The sequence below is a fragment of the Diceros bicornis genome, chromosome 8, assembly GCF_020826845.1.
Source record: "Diceros bicornis minor isolate mBicDic1 chromosome 8, mDicBic1.mat.cur, whole genome shotgun sequence".
In the NCBI taxonomy this organism is placed as follows: domain Eukaryota; kingdom Metazoa; phylum Chordata; class Mammalia; order Perissodactyla; family Rhinocerotidae; genus Diceros; species Diceros bicornis.
Genome location: NC_080747.1, coordinates 85,295,536 through 85,316,539, shown reverse-complemented (window position 1 = coordinate 85,316,539; position 21,004 = coordinate 85,295,536). Strand labels below are relative to the sequence as shown.

The 21,004-nt window shown below is 40.0% G+C and overlaps 1 protein-coding gene across 1 annotated transcript; it reads right to left on the bottom strand.

Moving 5' to 3' along the window:
• Positions 1-58: 58 nt before the first annotated feature.
• On the bottom strand, positions 59-20,890 carry CISD2 (CDGSH iron sulfur domain 2). The gene is made up of 3 exons (XM_058547596.1): positions 20,746-20,890; positions 2,414-2,628; positions 59-791 (listed from the first exon to the last, which is right to left on the bottom strand). The coding sequence occupies exons 1-3, from the start codon at positions 20,846-20,848 to the stop codon at positions 702-704; spliced, it is 408 nt and encodes a 135-aa protein (XP_058403579.1). The 5' UTR covers positions 20,849-20,890; the 3' UTR covers positions 59-701.
• Positions 20,891-21,004: the final 114 nt, after the last annotated feature.

Genomic DNA, 21,004 nt, shown 5'->3' with positions numbered 1-21,004 from the left:
CCCACCGTCACTGAGTCCAACAGCTCAAGGTACAACATACACACAACACACAAACAAGCCTGTCGTAAAGTAAACACATCTTTAATAACGTAAATAAGTGTTCAATATTGGAACTTTTTATATCCAGTTCATGTCTTTTCTGAAATCGAGATACATATTTATTAGACAACAATTTCTACAAATCAAGAGTTTAACTCTTTGAAAACTCAAGTAATTCTTGAGAGCAGTATTTTTCTTATCGATCTAAAAAAAATGGAGTGTGAAAAGCCAAAAGGGAAAAAATTCACTTCAAATGATCAAAACAGAAGAGAACTGAAAAATATTTAATAGGGTAGAGAGAAAAATTTAAAGTATAGATTCTGTTGAAAATATTGATACTCAAAGAAATAACTTTGGACCCACTGCCAAAAACTTATGCTTTTCTCAATTAAAATCAAAAGTGTTGGTTTTATTGTAGGAAGATACACTAATTCTTTGAAGTCAGAATGAAAGACTTGCACAACTTCTATATAAATGACTGAATATACAAAGTATCAAATATAAAAGTAATGTAGCAAGAAAATAAATTGGCAGAAATAATTATTCAACCAGTAGCAATAATTAAGACCACCATTTGAAAGATCTTCTATACACAAAGAATGAAAAAATACTGTTATAAGATTTTACAGCACACAATTGAATTCAATCCTAATTCATAACTATTATACTTCTTTCTTCTTCAATATTAGTGGACCCACATTATCTCCTGTCAATTCATTGTGTTTATTATGTGAACCATCACAGGTAGGAAACTAGAAAGGAAAAAGAATTGCAAGCGTTATTTTAAAAATGATTCATCAAGTATAAATATTTGTGAAATGTTCTTATAAAGAAAGCACATTACTTGGAAAACAAAAACAAAAACCCATCAGATAGCTTTCTTGAGTAATAGACATAGTCTACATTTAACCTAACTGCATTCCAATACTACAGCAGAGCTAACCATTTTCAATAGTTAATTCATTATTTGGTTTGGATTTTAAATAAAAAGCTTTGATGATTCCATGAGAGTCAATAAAATAGGTTTAAAAGGGGATCAAAATAAGTTCCTGTTCTCTGTGGAGCTCTAAATTCAAGCTCACCTCTTCACTTATTTAAATTTAAAAAGAATGTAACAAATTCAAAATACATTATTTCATACTGTTTTCTTACTGTAAAACTCATGCATACTGTAACATTTTTGAAAAAAATTTAAAATATTTTTTAAAAAATTCACTCATCGGGGCCGGCCTGGTGGCCCAGCAGTTAAGTGCAGGTGGGCTCTGCTGCGGCAGCCTGGGGTTCGCAGATTCAGATCCCGAGCTCAGACTGGGGTACCGCTTGGCAGGCCATGCTGTGGTGGCATCCCACATAAAGTGGAGGAAGATGGGCACAGACGTTAGCCCAGGGCGAGTCTTCCTTAGCAAAAAAAGAGGAGGATTGGCGACAGATGTTAGTTCAGGGCTATTCTTCCTCACAAAAATAAATTTAAAAAATTCACTCATGGGTAACAATAATTAACATTTTGGTATATTTTTCCCTCTGCATTTACTATGTGTATTCACTTTTTTAAACAAAATTGGGATCATACTTTAATATGTTTTCCTTACTTGTATTACATTAGGTGCTCATGTCATTAAATATTCATAATTTGTAATGGCTTCTTAATATCCCATCATTTGTGTTATACCACACTTTAATCGTATCTATTATCAGATATCTAGATTGTTTCCAAAATTTTGCTATTACAAAAGATGCTGTGATAAACACTATTGTACTGACCACCTCAAATAACCTATGAGCAAAGTAGTAGAAGAAAACAGATCATCAACTACTTATAATATCATTACTCCAAACTCCTCCTTTTTAATTTCCACATTAAAAATCACTCATAATTATAGCTGCCATTTACTAGCTCATAAAATATATAAGGCATGGTACATACGTCATCTCACCAAGTGCACAAAAATGTCTGTGATGTTGATGTATTTTCAGATTAAAAAAAAAAAACCTGAATATTAGAGATTAAAGATTAAGTAATTTGCCCAAAGTCATACTGTAAGTGGCAGACATCAGCTTTGAACACAATTTATTCGGACTCCAAAGCTTAAGCTCTTTTCCACTAAACCTTATGTCCTCACTCAAAATGTATATTTAAAACACGTTACTCTAGTAACTGCTGAACATCAGATTTCTATCCTTCCTTGCTGCTCTAACTTTTCTAACGTAGGCGTATCAATCAGAAAATGCAAACTTTAATTTAGAAATATAGAATTTCAGTACTGAATACTACAGAAAAATCTCCCATCACACAGACCCTCAAAACTGGGGATTTAAGAAACAAAACAATTTTAACTTCACAAAATTTTCGTGTACGCATAAATGGACATCTTACCGTCTTTGAGCGCCAGCATCTACAATAAGCTGCTTTGGTATGACACAAATCTTCAATGTTTATTTCATTCACCACTTTAGGGTTTTCCTTTTGTATTTTCAGATTAATCAAGCTGTCCTTCTGTTGTTTTTTCTTCGGGAGGAATGGACGAACGGCGAGGTAGCCGAGCAGGGCGAGCACCCCAAGGAAGGGCAGCAAGCGCAGCCATTCTGAAACTGAGCGCGCACAGACCTGTCAGAGGGCGCTCGGTGAGACTCAAAACGCCTGCCTCCTCCTCCAGCTGATTCTTTCTCTACTCTGCACTTCTCACATTAATTTCTTAACTATCTAACTTATCCGTAAAACCGAATAAACAACACAATCAAGCCATCTATACCTAGGACCACCTTGTTTAATTTGTGGGCTAACCTGAGACTTGTCAAACAGGAAAACAAAATGTTCAGAAACAGGTCCTATATCAAATATCCTATCTCATTATCTTCATTAAGTATATTGGTGTTTATTTTAATTTCAGGAATTATGATCACCATAATTATAAACAAAATTCAGAAGTCAAGATGGGGGCGTAGGGAGACGCTGAACTCACCTCCTCCCGCGGACACAGCCAATTTACAACTGCTCGTGGAAAAATTACCACTGAGACAGAACTGAAAACTGGGTAAGAGGAACTTCTGCAACAACGGACAATCTAACTGAGGTAGAAGAGGCAGAAACTCCCTCCTGGAGAGGAAAAATGCCGTCTTCACAAGCCGCAGCGAGGCCGCCCGGGAGCAGCCCACAGGTACGTAGCCTCCCTGAAGGAGCGAGGCCCTGAGGCGGGGAGCGCCCCTGCTGTGCGCATTTTGTGGACCCAGCACAATCAAGACGAGTGGCATAATATCTGACTTTGCCTGCTACTAAAACATTGGGGAGTACCCCCAGAAAAACTGGTTCACAGACATTGAGGGAGATCAAGATTTGGCCATCCTAAAATATCTCTCTTTACCTTGATTGTTTTCTCTGAGGGACATTTGACCTCCCCCACTAACTGCCTAAAGAATTTGCCTAAAGAATTTGACATGGTGGCTCCTTCCTGAAACAGATCTATCATGATGGCTGTAAAGATAATGTAGGATAGAGGTTACAATAGAAAAGGCACGAACAAGCCCATCTAATCGGAAGTTCTGTCTCTCTGGCCACGTTCTCTGGATGGCCCTGCGAGGAGCTGCCAGACAATCATTTACATTTATAAGGGAAATCTCCATTTGTAAAGGTATCTCCCTCTCTGTTTTGGGAAGAGGGGGGGATGGCCTCATTTCTAGAGGCTTATCAATCTGGAAGGTGAGGCCTTAAATCTGCATAATAACCTTACTCTTGTTTACTGTGCTTTAGTGGTAATCTCCTGTAACTGACTCCCCCCACCCCCAACATCCTCCTTTGTCATTGGCTCAACATGGTATTTAAGACGAGAATTTCTGCTATTGTGTTGAGAAACGCAGCGTCCCTGCTTTCTCCCATGTATACATGTTATTAAACTTCGTATTATTTTCTACGGCTAACCTGTCTTGTTAATTATTTGCCCAGCCATAAGAACTTTAAGGAAAAAGGCAGAGGGAGATTCTCCCTCTTCCCCCGACATTAAAACCGGCTCTTATAGGGCCCACGCACAAACTCACCCGTTTCAGAAAGCAAACTAAAATCACCAGAAAGAAACGTGCACAGTGCTTTGGTGAAAAGAGACTCACCTAATAGGCCCTGAGTGCATCTCAGTGAGGTGAGACCTCTCCAGGGACTGGGACATTGGCGGTGGCCTTTGTTGTGGCCTGGTGTGGGTGTGCTTACACAGATGCCATTGGAGTTCTCCATGGGGCCTGCTAGCCCAGGTCTGCCCCACCCACTAGAGCACCAATTTAATCCAGCTCAGCCTGGGCGGGCAGCCCACCCTAGAGACGGGCCCCACCCAACAACAAGCCCTCAGGCAACTTGTGGGCCTGCATAGATTAGTGACTGGATTGTGGGCTTGCACAGATTGGTGCCTGGATTCTCTGCAGCCTGGCAACTGAGCCCACTTCAGTGGGGCAGGGCGTGCACAAGGAGCGGGTGGAGAGTGTGGGGCGGTGGTGGAGTGTGTGGGGCTCCAGCTGTGGAGACACTGGGTCCGCTTCGGGAGGTCGGGGCACGCACACGGGGCAGGACTGTGTTGACTGTGTGTGTGGACCTGTGGGCGGCAGGGCTTGTCACCTGCAGAAGACTTGTGCTTCTCAAAGACCCACATAGGAGGTTTGCCCCATCTTCCAAAGCCTGAAACAATTGGGTGCTCCCGTGCCTGAGGCCAGCCCCACCCAGCTGCAATCCTCAGAGAGCTGACAAGAGACCTAAAGGCTGGAGGCTTATAGCAATTGTAAGGCCCTGAGCCTAACAACCTGCCACGCTGGGGGCCTACTCACTTAAAAGAAATACTGCAATACAAATGTGGTATTAGAACTTGCAGCCAACTGTGCTGGGGCTCCCCACACCTGATAAAGAGACTGAAGGGCCCACAACAACTACAAGGAGCTGAGCATTACAACAGCTGGCCAGGAGCATAACTCGGTCTCCCTGGGTGCCTACAGGGAGAGCAAACAGGCCACAACAGAAGGACACACGTAGCCCACACAGGGGTCACCCCTGGAATATTGAGAACTGAGGGAAGCACACGGCAGGCCTCCTAAGCCATCACTTACATAAGGTCACCTATCTGAGAGCAGGAGACGTAGCTGACCTGCCTAATACGTAGCCACAAGCACAGGGAAAGAGGCAAAATGAGGAGGCAAAGGAATACATTCCAAGTAAGGGAACAGGACAAAACTGCAGAAAAAGAACTGAGGGAAAGAGAAATGAGCAACCTACCTGACAGAAAATTCAAACAAAGAGTGTTAAGGATGCTCACTGATGTGGGGAGAAAAATAGATGAACTCAGTGAGAATGTCAACAAAGAAATGGAAGACATAAAAAAGAACCAATCGGAAATGAAGAATACAATACTGGAAATGAAAAATTCACTAGAGGGACTCAAAAGCAGAGTAGAGGATACAGAAGAACGGATCTGTGAGCTGGACAAAAGACTAGAAGAAATTACCCAAGCTGAACAGGTAAAAGAGAAAAGAATTAAAAAGAGTGAGGACAGTGTAAGGGACCTCCGGGACGACATCAAGCGCACTAACGTCCGTGTTATAGGTGTCCTGGAAGGAGAAGAGCGAGACAAAGGGGCAGAGAATCTATTTCAAGAAATAACAGATGAAAACTTCCCTAACCTAAGGAAGGAAACAGACATCCAGGTACAGGAAGCACAGAGAGCCCCAAACAAGATAAACCCAAAGAGGCCCACACCAAGACACATCATAATCAAAATGTCCAGAATTAAAGATAAAGAGAGAATCCTAAAAGCTGCAAGAGAAAGTCAAGTGACATACAAAGGAAACCCCATAAGGCTATCAGCTGACTTCTCAGCAGAAACCGTACAGGCTAGAAGAGAATGGCATGACATATTTAAAGTGCTAAAAGGAAAACACTTACAGCTAAGAATACTCTACCCAGCAAGGTTATCATTCAAAATGGAAGGAGAAATCAAACATTTCCCAGACAAGCAAAAATTAAAGGAGTTTGTCACCAAGAAACCAGTGCTACAAGAAATGTTAAAGGGACGGATTTAAGGGGAAAAGAGAAGATCACAAATAGGAAAAATTATCTATTTCCATGATAAGAGGGTAATGGATACAAATGCACAAAAAAGAGGTTAGATATGATATCAAAAACATAAAATGAGGGAGGAGGGGAGTTAAAGAGTAGAGCTTTCAGACAGAAGTCAAACTAAAGAGACCATCCATTCTGTATAGAAGGAGAAAGGAACAGAGAACGACTACTAAAACACTGAGAAAAAAACAAAAAGTTAAAAAATGGCAGCAAGTACATACTTATCAATAGCTACTTTAAACGTCAATGGACTAAATGCTCCAAGTAAAAGGCATAGGGTGGCTGATTGGATAAAAAAACAAGACCCATATATATGCTGCATACAAGAGACACACTTCAGACCTAAAGACACTCACAAACTGAAAGTGAAGAGATGGAAAAAGAAACTCCACGCAAATGGCAATGAAAAGAAAGCTGAGGTAGCAGTACTGATATCAGACAAAATAGACTTTCAAACAAAAACTGTAAAAAGAGACAAAGAAGGTCATTACATAATGATCAAGGGAACAATCCAACAAGAGGATATAACACTTGTAAATATCTACGCACCCAATGTAGGAGCACCTAAATATATAAAACAATTATTAACAGACATAAAAAGAGAAATAGACAGTAACACAATAATAGTAGGGGACTTTAACACTCCACTTACACCAACGGATAGATCATCCAAACAGAAGATCAATAAGGAAACACTGGCCTTAAATGACACACTAGAAAAGATGGACCTAGTAGATATATACAGAGCATTCCATCCAAAAACTGAAGAATACACGTTCTTTTCAAGTGCACATGGAACATTCTCTAGGATTGATCACATATTAGGCCACAAAACAAGTCTCCATAAATTTAAGAAGACTGAAATAATACCAAGCATCTTTTCTGACCACAACGGTATGAAACTAGAAATCAACTATAGGAAGAAAATCAGACAAGCCACAAATACGTGGAGATTAAACAAAATGCTACTGAACAACGACTGGGTCAACGAAGAAATCAAAGAAGAAATCAAAAACTACCTGGAGACAAATGAAAATGAAAATACGACATGCCAGAATTTATGGGATACAGCAAAAGCAGTTCTAAGAGGGAAGTTTATAGCAATACAGGCCTATCTCAACAAACAAGAAAACTCTCAAATAAACAATCTAACAATGCACGTAAAGGAAGTAGAAAAAGAACAAACAAAGCCCAAAATCAGTAGAAGAAGGGAAACAATAAAAATCAGAGCAGAAATAAGTGAAATAGAGACCAAAAAAACAACAGAAAAAATTAATACAACCAAGAGCTGGTTCTTTGAAAAGATAAACAAAATTGACAACCCTTTAGCTAGACTCACCAAGAAAAAAAGAGAGAAGGCACAAATAAGTAAAATCAGAAATGAAAGTGGAGAAATTACAACAGACACCTCAGAAATACAAAAGATTATAAGAGAATACTATGAAAAGTTATATGCCAACCAATTCAACAATCTGGAAGAAATGGATAAATTCTTAGAATCATACAACCTTCCAAAACTGGATCAAGAAGTAGAGAATTTGAATAGACCAATCACCAGTAAGGAGATTGAAACAGTAATCAAAAACCTCCCCACAAATAAAAGTCCAGGACCTCACGGCTTCCCTGGTGAATTCTACCAAACATTCAAAGAAGACTTAATACCTATCCTTCTCAAACTCTTCCAAAAAATTGAGGAGGGGGGGAAGCTCCCTAACTCATTCTATGAAGCCGACATTACCCTGATACCAAAACCAGACAAGGACATCACAAAAAAAGAAAACTACAGGCCAATATCACTGATGAACATCGATGCAAAAATCCTCAACAAAATACTAGCAAATCGCATACCACAATACGTTAAAAAGATTATACACCATGATCAAGTGGGATTTATTCCAGGTATGCAGGGATGGTTTAACATTTGCAAATCAATCAATGTGATACACCACATTAATAAAATGAAGAATAAAAATCACACGATCATCTCAATAGATGCAGAGAAAGCATTTGACAAGATACAGCATCCATTTATGATAAAAACTCGGAATAAAATGGTGATAGAAGGAAAGTACCTCAGCATAATAAAGACCATATATGAGAAACCCACCACAGCTAATATCATCCTCAATGGTGAAAAACTGAAAGCTATCCCTCTAAGAACGGGAACCAGACAAGGATGCCCACTCTCACTACTCCTATTTAACATAGTACTGGAAGTCCTAGCCAGAGCAATCAGGCAAGAGAAAGAAATAAAAGGGATCCAAATTGGAAAGGAAGAAGTGAAACTGTCACTATTTGCAGATGACATGATTTTATATACAGAAAACCCTAAAGAATCCACCAGAAAATTTTTAGAAGTAATAAACGAATATGGTAAAGTTGCAGGATACAAAATCAACATACAAAAATCAGTTGCATTTCTATACACTAACAACGAAGTAGCAGAAAGAGAAATTAAGAATACCATCCCATTTACAATTGCAACAAAAAGAATAAAATACCTAGGAATAACCTTAACCAAAGAGATGAAACAGCGGTACACGGAAAACTATAAAACATTGCTGAAAGAAACTGAAGAAGACGCAAAGAAATGGAAAGATATTCCGTGCTCTTGGATTGGAAGAGTTAACATAGTTAAGATGTCCATACTTCCTAAAGCCATCTACAGATTCAATGCAATCCCTATCAAAGTTCCAACAACATTTTTCACAGAACTAGAACAAAGAATCCTAAAATGTATTTGGAACAACAAAAGACCCCGAATAAGTAAAGGAATCCTGAGAAAAAAGAACAAAGCTGGAGGTATCACACTCCCTGATTTGAAAATATACTACAAAGCTCTAGTAACCAAAACAGCTTGGTACTGTTACAAAAACAGACACACAGATCAGTGGAATAGAATCGAAAGCCCAGAAATAAACCCACACATCTACGGACAGCTAATCTTTGACAAAGGAGCCAAGAACATACAATGGAGAAAAGAAAGTCTCTTCAACAAATGGTGCTGGGAAAACTGGATAGCCACATGCAAAAAAATGAAAGTAGACCCTTACCTCACACCATACACAAAAATTAACTCCAAATGGATTAAAGACTTCAATGTAAGACCTGAAACTATGAAACTTCTAGAAGAAAACATAGGCAGTACGCTCTTCCACATCGGTCTTAGCAACATAGTTTCAAGCACCATGTCTGACCAGGCAAGAGAAACAATAGAAAAAATAAACAAACGGGACTACATCAAACTAAAAAGCTTCTGCACAGCAAAGGAAACCATCCACAAAACTAAAAGACAACCTAACAATTGAGAGAAGATATTTGCAAACCATACATCTGATAACGGCTTAATCTCCAAAATATATAAAGAACTCATGCATCTCAACAACAAAAAAACTAACAACCCAATTAAAAAATGGGCAAAAGACCTGAACAGACATTTCTCCAAAGAAGATATACAGATGGCCAACAGACACATGAAAAGATGTTCAAAGTCATTAACTATCAGGGAAATGCAAATCAAAACTACAATGAGATATCACCTCACGCCCATCAGAATGGCTATAATTAACAAGACAGGAAACAACCTGTGTTGGAGAGGATGTGGAGAGAAGGGAACTCTCATACACTGCTGGTGGGAGTGCAAACTGGTGCAGCCACTATGGAAAACAGTATGGAGATTCCTCAAAAAATCAAGGATAGAACTACCATATGATCCAGCTATTCCACTGCTGGGTATTTATCCAAAGAACTTGAAAACACCAATGCATAACGGTACATGCACCCCTGTGTTCACTGCAGTGTTATTCACAATAGCCAAGACTTGGAAGCAACCTAAGTGCCCACCAAGGGACGAATGGATAAAGAAGATGTGGTATATATACACAATGGAATACTACTCAACCATAAGAAACGATGAAATCCAGCCATTTGTGACAACGTGGATGGACAGTGAGGATATTATGCAAAGTGAAATAAGTCAGAGGGAGAAGGTCAAATACCGTATGATTTCCTTCATTAAGTAATAGATAACAACAACAATAAACAAACACATAGAGACAGAGATTGGATTGGTGGTTACCAGAGAAGGGGGGAGGGAGGAGGACAAAAGGAATAATTCAGCACGTGTGTGGTGATGGGTTGTAATTAGTATTTGGGTGGTGAACATGATATAATCTATGCAGAAATAAAGGTATAATGATATACACCTGAAATTTATACAATGTTATAAACCAATGTTACTGCAATACACAAAAAATTAAAAATAAACAAAATTCAATGTGATATATTTTATAGGTTTATAAAACATTTCCACCATGTCTAAAATCATAAAACAAAATACCTTTAAATATTTTATCACCAATTTATAATTTCAGACAGAACATATCTTCAATGCTTTAATTTATATCTTTTGGTAAGGCATAGTGATTCCTAAAGAAACACCTAAATGTTGTGTAAAAGCTACTATTTTTTTTTTTAATTTTATTTATTTATTTTTTCCCCCAAAGCCCCAGTAGATAGTTGTATGTCATAGCTGCACATCCTTCTAGTTGCTGTATGTGGGACACGGCCTCAGCATGGCTGGAGAAGCGGTACGTCGGTGCGCACCCGGGATCTGAACCCGGGCTGCCAGCAGCGGAGCGCACGCACTTAACCACTAAGCCATGGGGCCGGCCCTAAAGCTACTATTTTTAAAGAACTAATTGAAATTTTCATATACTGAAAGTTCTCATTGTTAGATACATCTCATTCCATAAGTGTGCATGAAATGCCTTCTGTAGTACCCAGCACTGTCTCAGGGGGATAGGAAATATAAATGCCAGAAATGATATGGTCCCTATGCCTGCAGAGACAAACACACCAGGAAACCAAGATAAACACTTCAGCATGCATTTATCAGATGTTGGCTAGTGCCCTGCCTGCTGGGCTCTGTAGGGAATCCTTTCTGTCCTTAAAGAGTTACCACTTGACATCCTTCACTGAGTGCCTACCTGACATCTTGCTTAGCACTATGTAGAAACAGCTTAGTCAAGAAAGAGAGAAAAACAAACCAAAGCTCATTCTCAACCACCATAAATTAAATACAAGAGATCTAAAATTTTATCTGTTCTCCTCCTGGTAAAACTACTCTCCAGAGATAATCATTTTTACTATTTAACTAGTGAAAGAAAGACTGGCTTAACGCCAACTCTCCCAAAATGAAACTATTTTTGATACACCATGCCAAAGGTTTGTTAGGAGCTCTAAATGAAACCACCTATTTATATATGTACAGCACCTATAAGAGTGCCCGGCACAGAAAAGATATACAATAGTACAATAGTAGCTTTTTAAAGAGATTATGCAGATTGGTAGCAACTCCTTTGAAAAAATATTTTGCTAACTCAATTTGACAATGCTACATGGTTAATGCTACATGGAAGTCTTTGGGGATATAATCTTTTAGTCACCAGAATGAAGCTCTGTAAGGATAAAGATCTTGCCTGTCAGGCTGGCTGTTCTCCTCTCAAACCTAACTGGAGACACTCCCTATAGATCCTTTGAATGAAGTTCTGGAAATGATAAAGAACTGCTTCTTGATGGAGAGGAGTCTATCCACAGATCTGTGCTGTCCAATATGGTAGCCACTAGCCACACAGTTTTTATTTTGCACCTGGGATTTTGCTTTAATCAGGTATGGTAAAATAACAGACACACAGACAATTGCCTTGAAAGAAAAGCTTATTCCTCACAGTTCCCAAGAGGAGGGGGCACACTATGCCACAGAGCGCCACGTGGGCAAGCACCAGCCATCAGTCAAGGGGAAGGGGAGAGGAAAGCATGGGCACAAGCCTTCACTGTGGTTTCCACAGAAAAGGCAAGGTAGGGCAGGGTAAATAGTTTAGGATTGGATAGCTTGAATAATTTCAGTGGGCTCTAGGTTGCAGGGGTGGTCCCTAGTGGTCTTGTACCTGGCCCTAGGTGATTTAGGGCAGGGGAAACACTGGCTTGGTAAGTGAGCTAGATAAAGGAGGTGGTTGGGACTTGGAATTGGTTGGCTTGCATATGAAAGGTGTGCTCACAGGCAAGTTGTTTGCTATCTCTAGGAATTAGCTAGTCCTGGGAGGAACAGATTCTCCTCAGCCAGCAGGGCGCCCAAGAAGTCCAAAGCATCATAAAATATAGAAAATAAAAAACATGATTAACACACATGTGGCTATTTAAATTTAAATACGTTAATATTAAGTAAAATTCAAAATTCAGTTTCTAAGACACACTAGTCACACTTCAGCAGCTCAACAGCCACATAGACAGTACAGAGAACACTTCCATCATCACACAAAGTGATGCATTACAGAAATTATTTCTGTAAAGCACCATCTCTGTGGCATACCAAGGCTACTGAGCCAGCTTCAGCTCCCACAAACATCCCAACCCTCATGTACCTGAAGCCAGCAAAGCTATTCCCTAGTAGCAGACTCCCTGTGTTCTCTGCATAAGGAATTCCTTCTGTCTGCCATGCCCCTCTACCTCTGGTCTGACTCATTTGTGTGGACCCTTTAAGATGGGGGTCAAATAATGCCTCCTCCAGAAGCCCTTCTTGATTTCACAAATCAAAATTAATCACTTCCTCCTGTGCTTCCAAGCCCCTGTTCCTCATGTTTCTTTTATCACACTGCTGTTATCTGTTTATAAAGTAGACTCATGGTTCCATAAGCCTGCAAGAAAAGGAGTTGTGTACTGCTCTTGCTGGAACAAAGCAGACACCCCATAAGTGTTTAAGGAGGGACATAATGATTGAACCCACAGCATAGTCTTTCTCAGTCTCTCTCACTCGCCACATTGTACTGTAAGGATTTATTTACTTGTCTTCTAGATCAGGCAGTGAGTATCTTAGATTGCTAGTGGCCCCAATATCCAGTAGAGTATCTTGAAATAGCAGTTATTCAACAAATGTTTGTTGAATAATGAAAGTTACCATTATCTTCTATAACAAAGTAATAACTTACACAACAGTCTTAGTACAATCTACTTTTTTTTGGTCTTATTTCCTTTTTAGGATTGGCCCTGAGCTAACATTGTTGCCGATCTTTTTTTTTTTTTCTCCCCACAGCCCCAGTAGGTAGTTGTATATCCTAGTTGTAGGTCCCTCTAGTTCCTCTATGTGGGACACTGCCTCAGCACAGCTTGATGAGCAGTAAGTAGGTCCGCACCCAGGATCCGAACCGGTGAACCCTAGACTGCCAAAGCGGAACGCACGAACTTATCCACTATGCCACCGGGCTGCCCCCCAATGATCTATTTTTTAAAGATGATAAACTTCAATTTAACTACAGAAAAGCTTTATAAAGGAAAATAATACAGCCTATAAAACAATTAAAATCACTTTATTTATTAAGGCTGATTTTTAGTGAATATGAAATAACAGAAAAATCAAATTTTTCAAAAACTTTTAAGACAATTTCCTACGAACCTGTTTGATATATGCTGAGCTATTACAGATATTTTACACATTATTTTTGAATCTGTTTGAGCTATTTACAGATATTTTACAGAATACTACAGATTTTTACTGTGAAGGGAAGACTATTACCTCCTAACTGTTAGGTATAATGTATATTTCGTAAAGTATATTTTTTATTTTTATTGTTTTAGGATCATCAAAAACAGCATTTATTTTAGAAAATTTTAAAAAGTATAAAAAATAAAATAACTTTTAATCCTACCAGTCAAGAGTTGGTAACATTTTGTTGTATTTCTATCTTGTGTTTTTTTTGGTGTGTAATATAAATATGTATGCTTTAAATACTTAAAAAACAAAACTGAGACCATACTGTATATAGAATCTATGTCCTACTTTTTTCACTTAATATTATATCATAATTATTATTTCCCAATTCCTTAATATTCTTTGGAAACATGCATCCACCTATCATGTCCCCAATCGCAACGGAGGAAGAGTATATGCAAAGAAGCTTCCAACTTCATAGGATTGTTGGGAGGAATGAATAAACGGAGTTGGAAACCACTCCGTAAAAACTATAGAGCACTATGCAAAAGGAAGTTTTCTGCCTTGAAGAAAGAAAAGAGACCACAGAGAGAGCTACAGGGGAAGTGGTTTCTTTAGGGAGAGCTTTGTTTCATGAGGCACCTCTATGAAGTATCAAGGGTTTTGGGAGACAAGCCAGAATTAGAAGATCCAAGTGTGAAAGAAGATGCATTTGGGGCTGTAATTAAGTAGACGGAACTAGCTGACAACTACGTTCAATCATTAAAAAGGTGCCCAGGGGCCGGCCCCGTGGCTTAGCGGTTAAGTCCGCACACTCCGCTACTGGCAGCCCGGGTTCGGACCCGGGTGAGCACTAACGTACCGCTTCTCCGGTCATGCTGAGGCCGCGTCCCACATACAGCAACTAGAAGGCTGTGCAACTATGACATACAACTATCTACTGGGGCTTTGGGGAAAAAAAAAAAAGGAGGATTGGCAATAGATGTTAGCTCAGAGCGGGTCTTCCTCAGCAAAAAGAGGAGGATTAGCCTGGATGTTAGCTCAGGGCTGATCTTCCTCACAAAAAAAAAAAAGGTGCCCAGTTAGGTAACATTTTGTTTACTCATTTGAATGTAAAAAGATTGCATTTCCTTAAATTTTTTCCCATAATTCAAAATTTTCACTTCTGATAGACCTTCTTCCTCTATCAGTGAGGTTTTCCTGCTTCCAATTTTTAATTATCTGTTTCTAACTAGAAAAACAAAACAGACTACACTAATACTATTAATACTGAGCAGGGTTCTAATACTCCTTTTGCAATAGTACTCTATTTCCCACTATTAAGATAAAGGATAAGATGACTAAGAAGGTAGAGTGAAAGAACCAGCACCCTCAGAGAAACAAAATCTAGACAGAAAAGAATATTTCAAAGCAACATGAGTAGCAAGCAATTTTAACACATTTTCTGAAAGTTTAGACACTGTTGAAAGTATCTCCTTAGAGAATTAGAATTAGGTTTAAGAGGGGGCAGATTCAATCTTTTATAGATAGGCTAACTATCACACCCTATTCCAGATCAAGATATATAAACAAACACTATGATAAAAACATCTTTAAAAGTACACATAGACACACAGTGGATCTCATTTCTAAGCAACTAGGACAGATTTTTTTTTCCTTTTCAAAAGGTTGCATACAATGATACCATAAAAATAATACTGGCAACTTGGTTGCTGATAATTTTACAACATATTTTCTTATGTATCATTTACAGGTAAGACACAGAAATGACTTCTGTTTCTGTAGAAAGATGAAAATAAAATATTTTCAATGATGGCTTTACTATTACCGCTTAATGCCTAATACAGACTACTCAGGACCAAAGGGCCAATAAAATGAAATTAATAATCAACTTCAAAATCTTTTTTCCATTCATTATTATGAACGGAACCATGTCCAAGTATCTAGAACATTGCCTGGCCCATAGTAAGTGCTCAAATACTTGATCACTTGAGGAATTTCAAATTGCAAAGTAGTTATATGAAAGAAAATGTTATAATGAGATCAAAATTGTTCTCCACAAAGGCTAGTATAATCTTTAATTACACTGACTTTTGTTTTTCTGAGGAGGATTCACCCTGAGCTAACATCTGTACCAGTCTTCCTCTATTTTTCAGTATGTGGGCTTCCAGCACAGCATGGCTGCTAAGAGACCCATGTAGGTCGGCGCCTGGAAACCAAACCCGGGCCACTGAAGTAGAGCCTGCTGAACTTAACAACAGGCCACTGGGGCTGGCCCTAATTACACTGACTTTTACATATAGTTGGTCTAACTAGGAAGAGGGGAAAAAACTTTTACAACTTATAGTAACTATGTAAATATTTTCCCAAATTCTCAAAAAAAGTTTTCTAAAATAAAATTTTTCAACCTTTCAGAAATAACTTTTATTATTTACATGTTAATAAATGCAACTCTTTAGTCTGAACTTAATGATTTATTATACTCTCCTATTGAGAAAACTCACCTTTTGTTCCATTTCTTTTTTTTCCTTAAAAATTGAGGTACAATTTACATACAGTAAAATAAACAGATCTTAGGTGTTTAGCTCTGAGTTGTGACTCTAGTCTCCACTGAAAATGTGTAAAAATACGTAAAATATTTCCATCACCCCAGAAAGTATTCTCCTGTCCCTTTCTAGTCTATCCCCCCACCACTGACTCCTATAACCAAAGCTTTGTTCAGTCAACATAAAGTTTTTGAGATTCATCCAGTGGATCAGCAATCTGTTCCTTTGTATTGCTAACCAGCATTCCACTCAATGAATATACCATGATTTGTTTATCCATTCTCCCGTTGTAGATACCTGGGCTGCTTCCAGTCTAGGGCTACTATAAAGAAGGCTGCTGGGAACATGCTTGTATTATGTCTTTTTGTGGATGTTTTCAACTCTGTTCCACTTCTAAATTCTTCGTTCAAAATTGGCCCTTTCTGGATAAATAAAGCAAATGCCCTTAAAGCTCTCAGCTCTGACATGTTTGTGTTACTCTGTGAAAAATCTTATTACTGTCTTAGGATTCACTGCTTTGTCTTTAGGAGTAAAACTGTTACATTTCAAAGAAGCAAACTAGTTCTAGTGGGGAAGAACTACTGTATTCCAAGTTTCATAGCTGGCATTTAAATCTAGAAGTAAACTGTCTTCCGACTTTTGAATGTGAAGATTTTTGTTGTTCTATTTTAAAAGTCTACATGACAGGGAACGCTTTTCTAAACATCCAAGTATTAGAATACACTATATTTCCGAAGAGCAGGATCACACTAATTTATCTTAAAAGCCTCACTTTTAAAAATGTGACCTAAACAAAGATAGTTAAGTTGTTTCTGATAGATAAGGATTGTCTGTAAACACTGTATGGTAATTAAGGATTTCCAAGTGTTTACTAGGAATGCAGAGTCATCATGAGAGAGCCAGTTTTAAAAAACCACTGGATCTACACAAGGAAGGAAAAACAGACAACAATAAAGTGAACTGTAACTTTTTTTGCTCTAATTGTCACAGATAGAAAATGAAAATATTTTTGGTCTCCTAGACATTTTAAACAATTGCTGAAAAGTTATCTTCCAGGTTTTTACTTCAACAAAACTCTAAGTATGGATTCTACAAGTAGCTTATTCAAGAGAGCCAAATGTCATTAGCCACTACAATCTGTTCTGAAGGGGAGACTCAGAATGAAAACTGGTCATTGAAGTTTTTCTTCCATAGTTCTCCAAAATAGATGTTGCAACTGTTATACTGTCACTGTCCAGTGGGAAACAGATTATATTATTTTTTTCATAAAGCAGTTATTACAAACATGCTAATATTTCCTAAACAAATAAACAATACAATGAGAACTAAACTGAAGACACACTGTAATGGGACTTAAGTTAAATATGTACTATTAAGATATTTAGGGGCTGGCCCAATGGTGTAGCAGTTGAGTTCACACGCTCTGCTTCGGTGGCCCAGGGCTCTCGGGTTTGGTTCCAAGGCGCCGCTCATCAAGCCATGCACCGCTCATCAAGCCATGCTGTGGTGGCATTCCATATACAAAACAGAGGAAGGGGCCGGCCCCGTGGCTTAGCAGTTAAGTGCTCGAGCTCCGCTACTGGCGGCCCGGGGTTCGGATCCCAGGCGCGCACCGACGCACTGCTTCTCCGGCCATGCTGAGGCCGCGTCCTACATACAGCAACTAGAAGGATGTGCAGCTATGACACACAACTATCTACTGGGGCTTTGGGGAGAAAAACGGGAAAAAAGGAGGAAGACTGGCAATAAATGTTAGCTCAGAGCCCGTCTTCCTCAGCAAAAAAGAGGAGGATTAGCATGGATGTTAGCTCAGGGCTGATATTCCTCACCAAAAAACAACAACAACAACAACAATAAAACAGGAAGATGGGCACAGATGTTAGCTCAGGGCCAATCTTCCTCAACAAAAGAAAAAAAAAGATATTTCTCAGTTGTCATTACTTCTGAGAATCAGTCCTCACGTTAAATATGTAACAGCTTTAAAGAGGAAGTTGCTATATCTTATTGATTTAAGAGGAAAAAAAGTTTAGGTTGTTTCCTTAATGCCTTTAATAGGAATTAAATATTTGTTGACAGCAGGGACTTCAAGAAAAAAAAAAAACACACTTCTAAAATCTTCTAGCCATTAAATCAAATATCATAGTTTCTTTTTTTTTTTTTAAAGATTTTATTTATTTTTATTTTTTCCCCCCAAAGCCCCAGTAGATAGTCGTATGTCATAGCTGCACATCCTTCTAGTTGCTGTATGTGGGACGTGGCCTCAGCATGGCCGGAGAAGCGGTGCGTCGGTGCGCGCCCGGGATCTGAACCCGGGCCGCCAGCAGCAGAGCGCGTGCACTTAACCGCTAAGCCACGGGGCAGGCCCTCAAATATCATACTTTCTAATCTGCTTCAACTACACTTTATTTACAGAAAATTATAATTAATATAAAACCAGCCACCCTCAGAATCAACAAACATAATTCAGGTTAAACTGGATTGGGGTGGGGAGTAAGGAGATTTTTTTCTTTCTTAACTGTTAAAAACTCAGCAGTTAATTTATGCAAATTAAAAAGGTAAGTTGGCAACTGGGAACAAGTGTCACAAAATGATCATATTCGTTAGACCCAGTATTACCATTTTAGTGAATACATTCAAGGGTATAATTCAAAAAAGAAAAAAAATAATAATTGGTATAGGGCTACTTACCACTGAACATTATGAATTAAAAAAACATACATATATAAACATTACAGATTTCCAGCTGCAGAGGAATGGTTAGGCCTCCTGTGATGCTAATCTAAAAATAAGATTATATAGTTGTTAGAACAAGATGAGGAAAACATTAAAATACGTAAAGTACTTAAGTAAAAGAAATGATAAAGGGGAAAAAAGTCAAAATTTTACGTAACTGCTGCAATTCTATCAGAATAAACTAGTTAGATCAAAAGAAGACTGATGTTTATAAACACTTGATTTGAAACAGTTTTTTTCATGTTTTTTTTTTTTTTTTTCTGTGTGAGGAGGACCAGCCCTGAGCTAACATCTGCCAATCCTCCTCTTTTTGCTGAGGAAGACTGGCCCTGGGCTAACATCCGTGCCCATCTTCCTCCACTTTATATGGGACGCCATCACAGCATGGCTTGACAAGCGGTGCGTCGGTGCGCGCTGGGGATCGGAACCCCGGGCCACCAGTAGCAGAGCGAGAGCATTTAACCACTACGCAGCCCCACATTTTATGTTATTTTTATGTTGCTTCTGATGTGTGGATGTTTCTTTTTAAAGTTCATTATTTAGTACCATGCTTTCTATTCAATTACATGCTTTCTACCAAACTTTTTAACACCTAAAAATGTTAAAAACTTACAATCCATTCGTCAGCAGAGCAACTGTCTCTGACCATAATTCAAAGAATCTATATTTCAGTCATCTAGTTTACCCCATCTAAATTTATCCACCACCAGACTCTGCCTTTTTTTTTTTTTAATTTCTGAGAGGGGCTATCTCCCAAGGCACCCTGTTTGGGTAAAGTATTCTCTAATTAAAACAAAACCAAAACCAATCTTCCTTGTACTGGAGCTGAAATCCATCTCCAAATACCTTTCACTAATTTGGTCCTAGTTCTGTCTTCTGGTCTGCACAGAATAAATCTTTTCTTCAGCCAGCCTTCCAAATGCTGTTTTAAGTCAGCTACCAGATCTCCAGACTGCTCCAGGCTAAGCAAGTCTATTGACCTCGAAATTATCTTAATTCATGCTTACACTCCCTGACGCTCAGGGCACGAGTCCAACGTTTGCTGAATCAACAAGGTTTTCTTCCTTCACCACCCTAATCAGTCTGAATCTAGTTTACAAACATCCCACTTAACACTGTCATGCTCAGAACCCAACAAAATCTTCCAAGTGTTGACTGCATTCGGGCAATTTTCATCCTTTAGATGTGAAATTCTGAGTTGCGGAATCGTTTCTTTTTTGTAAAGGAGAGACCTTAAGTAGAGAATGTTACGTATCTTCATTAAATTTCACTTTCTAAGATTTGGCCCATCAGAGTAGCCTTGGAACACTTTCTGGCTAATGGATCCTTCCTCCACCTCGAGTTGCTGCGACTGCCTCCAGGTGACCTCAAATGCCCCCTGATGGGTCAACTCTCCCCTCCGGGAACCGAGGTTATCTTCTAATTTTGTCACTAACTCAAACTGCCATGTCCACCTCACGTGTCTGTCTGCGCTTCCCTCCCACACGCCGGGCCCAGCGCCGCGGGGAGCTGGAAGCCCGCACCCACGCCTCAGGAACCACGACTTCTACCGCTCCACAACCCACCAGCGCCCTCGAAGGGCCGCGGGGGAGGGGAGGCCGCCTCAACCCGGCCCCTTCGCTGCACAACCCTGGCCCCTCGCCACCGAGCACGGCGGAGCCCGCCGCGGGCCGAGCCGCCGGGCCCCCGAGCGCCGAGCAGCGGCGTCCCGCGACCAGGACGGCCGCGCCCCCGCCGCGCAGGGTCACGGGCCGTGCCACTCGCCAGGCTCCTCCCCGCCGCCTGGCCCGGGACGTCTAGACACCGCCCCGACCCCCCGCCTGGGGAAGGACGGGGCCAGCTGCCGGCGCGGTTACCTGTGAGCCGGGCGAACCCGGAAATGCTGTCGGGGACGGGAAGCCGCTTGAGGTATGCGGGAAGCTGCACCTTGACGATGCGGGCCACGCTCTCCAGCACCATCCTCGCGGGCTGCGTCCGCTCCTCGCCGGCCGCCGCGCCTGCGCCGGGAGCGGGAGCGCAAGGGCCCTCGGCCTGCGCGCGCGCGGGGCGGGGCGGGGCCCGGAGAGAGGTGACCCGCCGCACGCCGATTGGCTGCGGCGCGGGGCGTGCGGCCGC

Coding starts and splice junctions, on each gene's coding strand:
- CISD2 (XM_058547596.1), bottom strand. CDS start 20,848: ATGGTGCTGGAGAGCGTGGCCCGCATCGTCAAGGTGCAGCTTCCCGCA. Junction 2,629..20,745: donor CGGGTTCGCCCGGCTCACAG/GTAACCGCGCCG, acceptor GTGCGCGCTCAG/TTTCAGAATGGCTGCGCTTG. Junction 792..2,413: donor GATGCTGGCGCTCAAAGACG/GTAAGATGTCCA, acceptor TTTCCTTTCTAG/TTTCCTACCTGTGATGGTTC.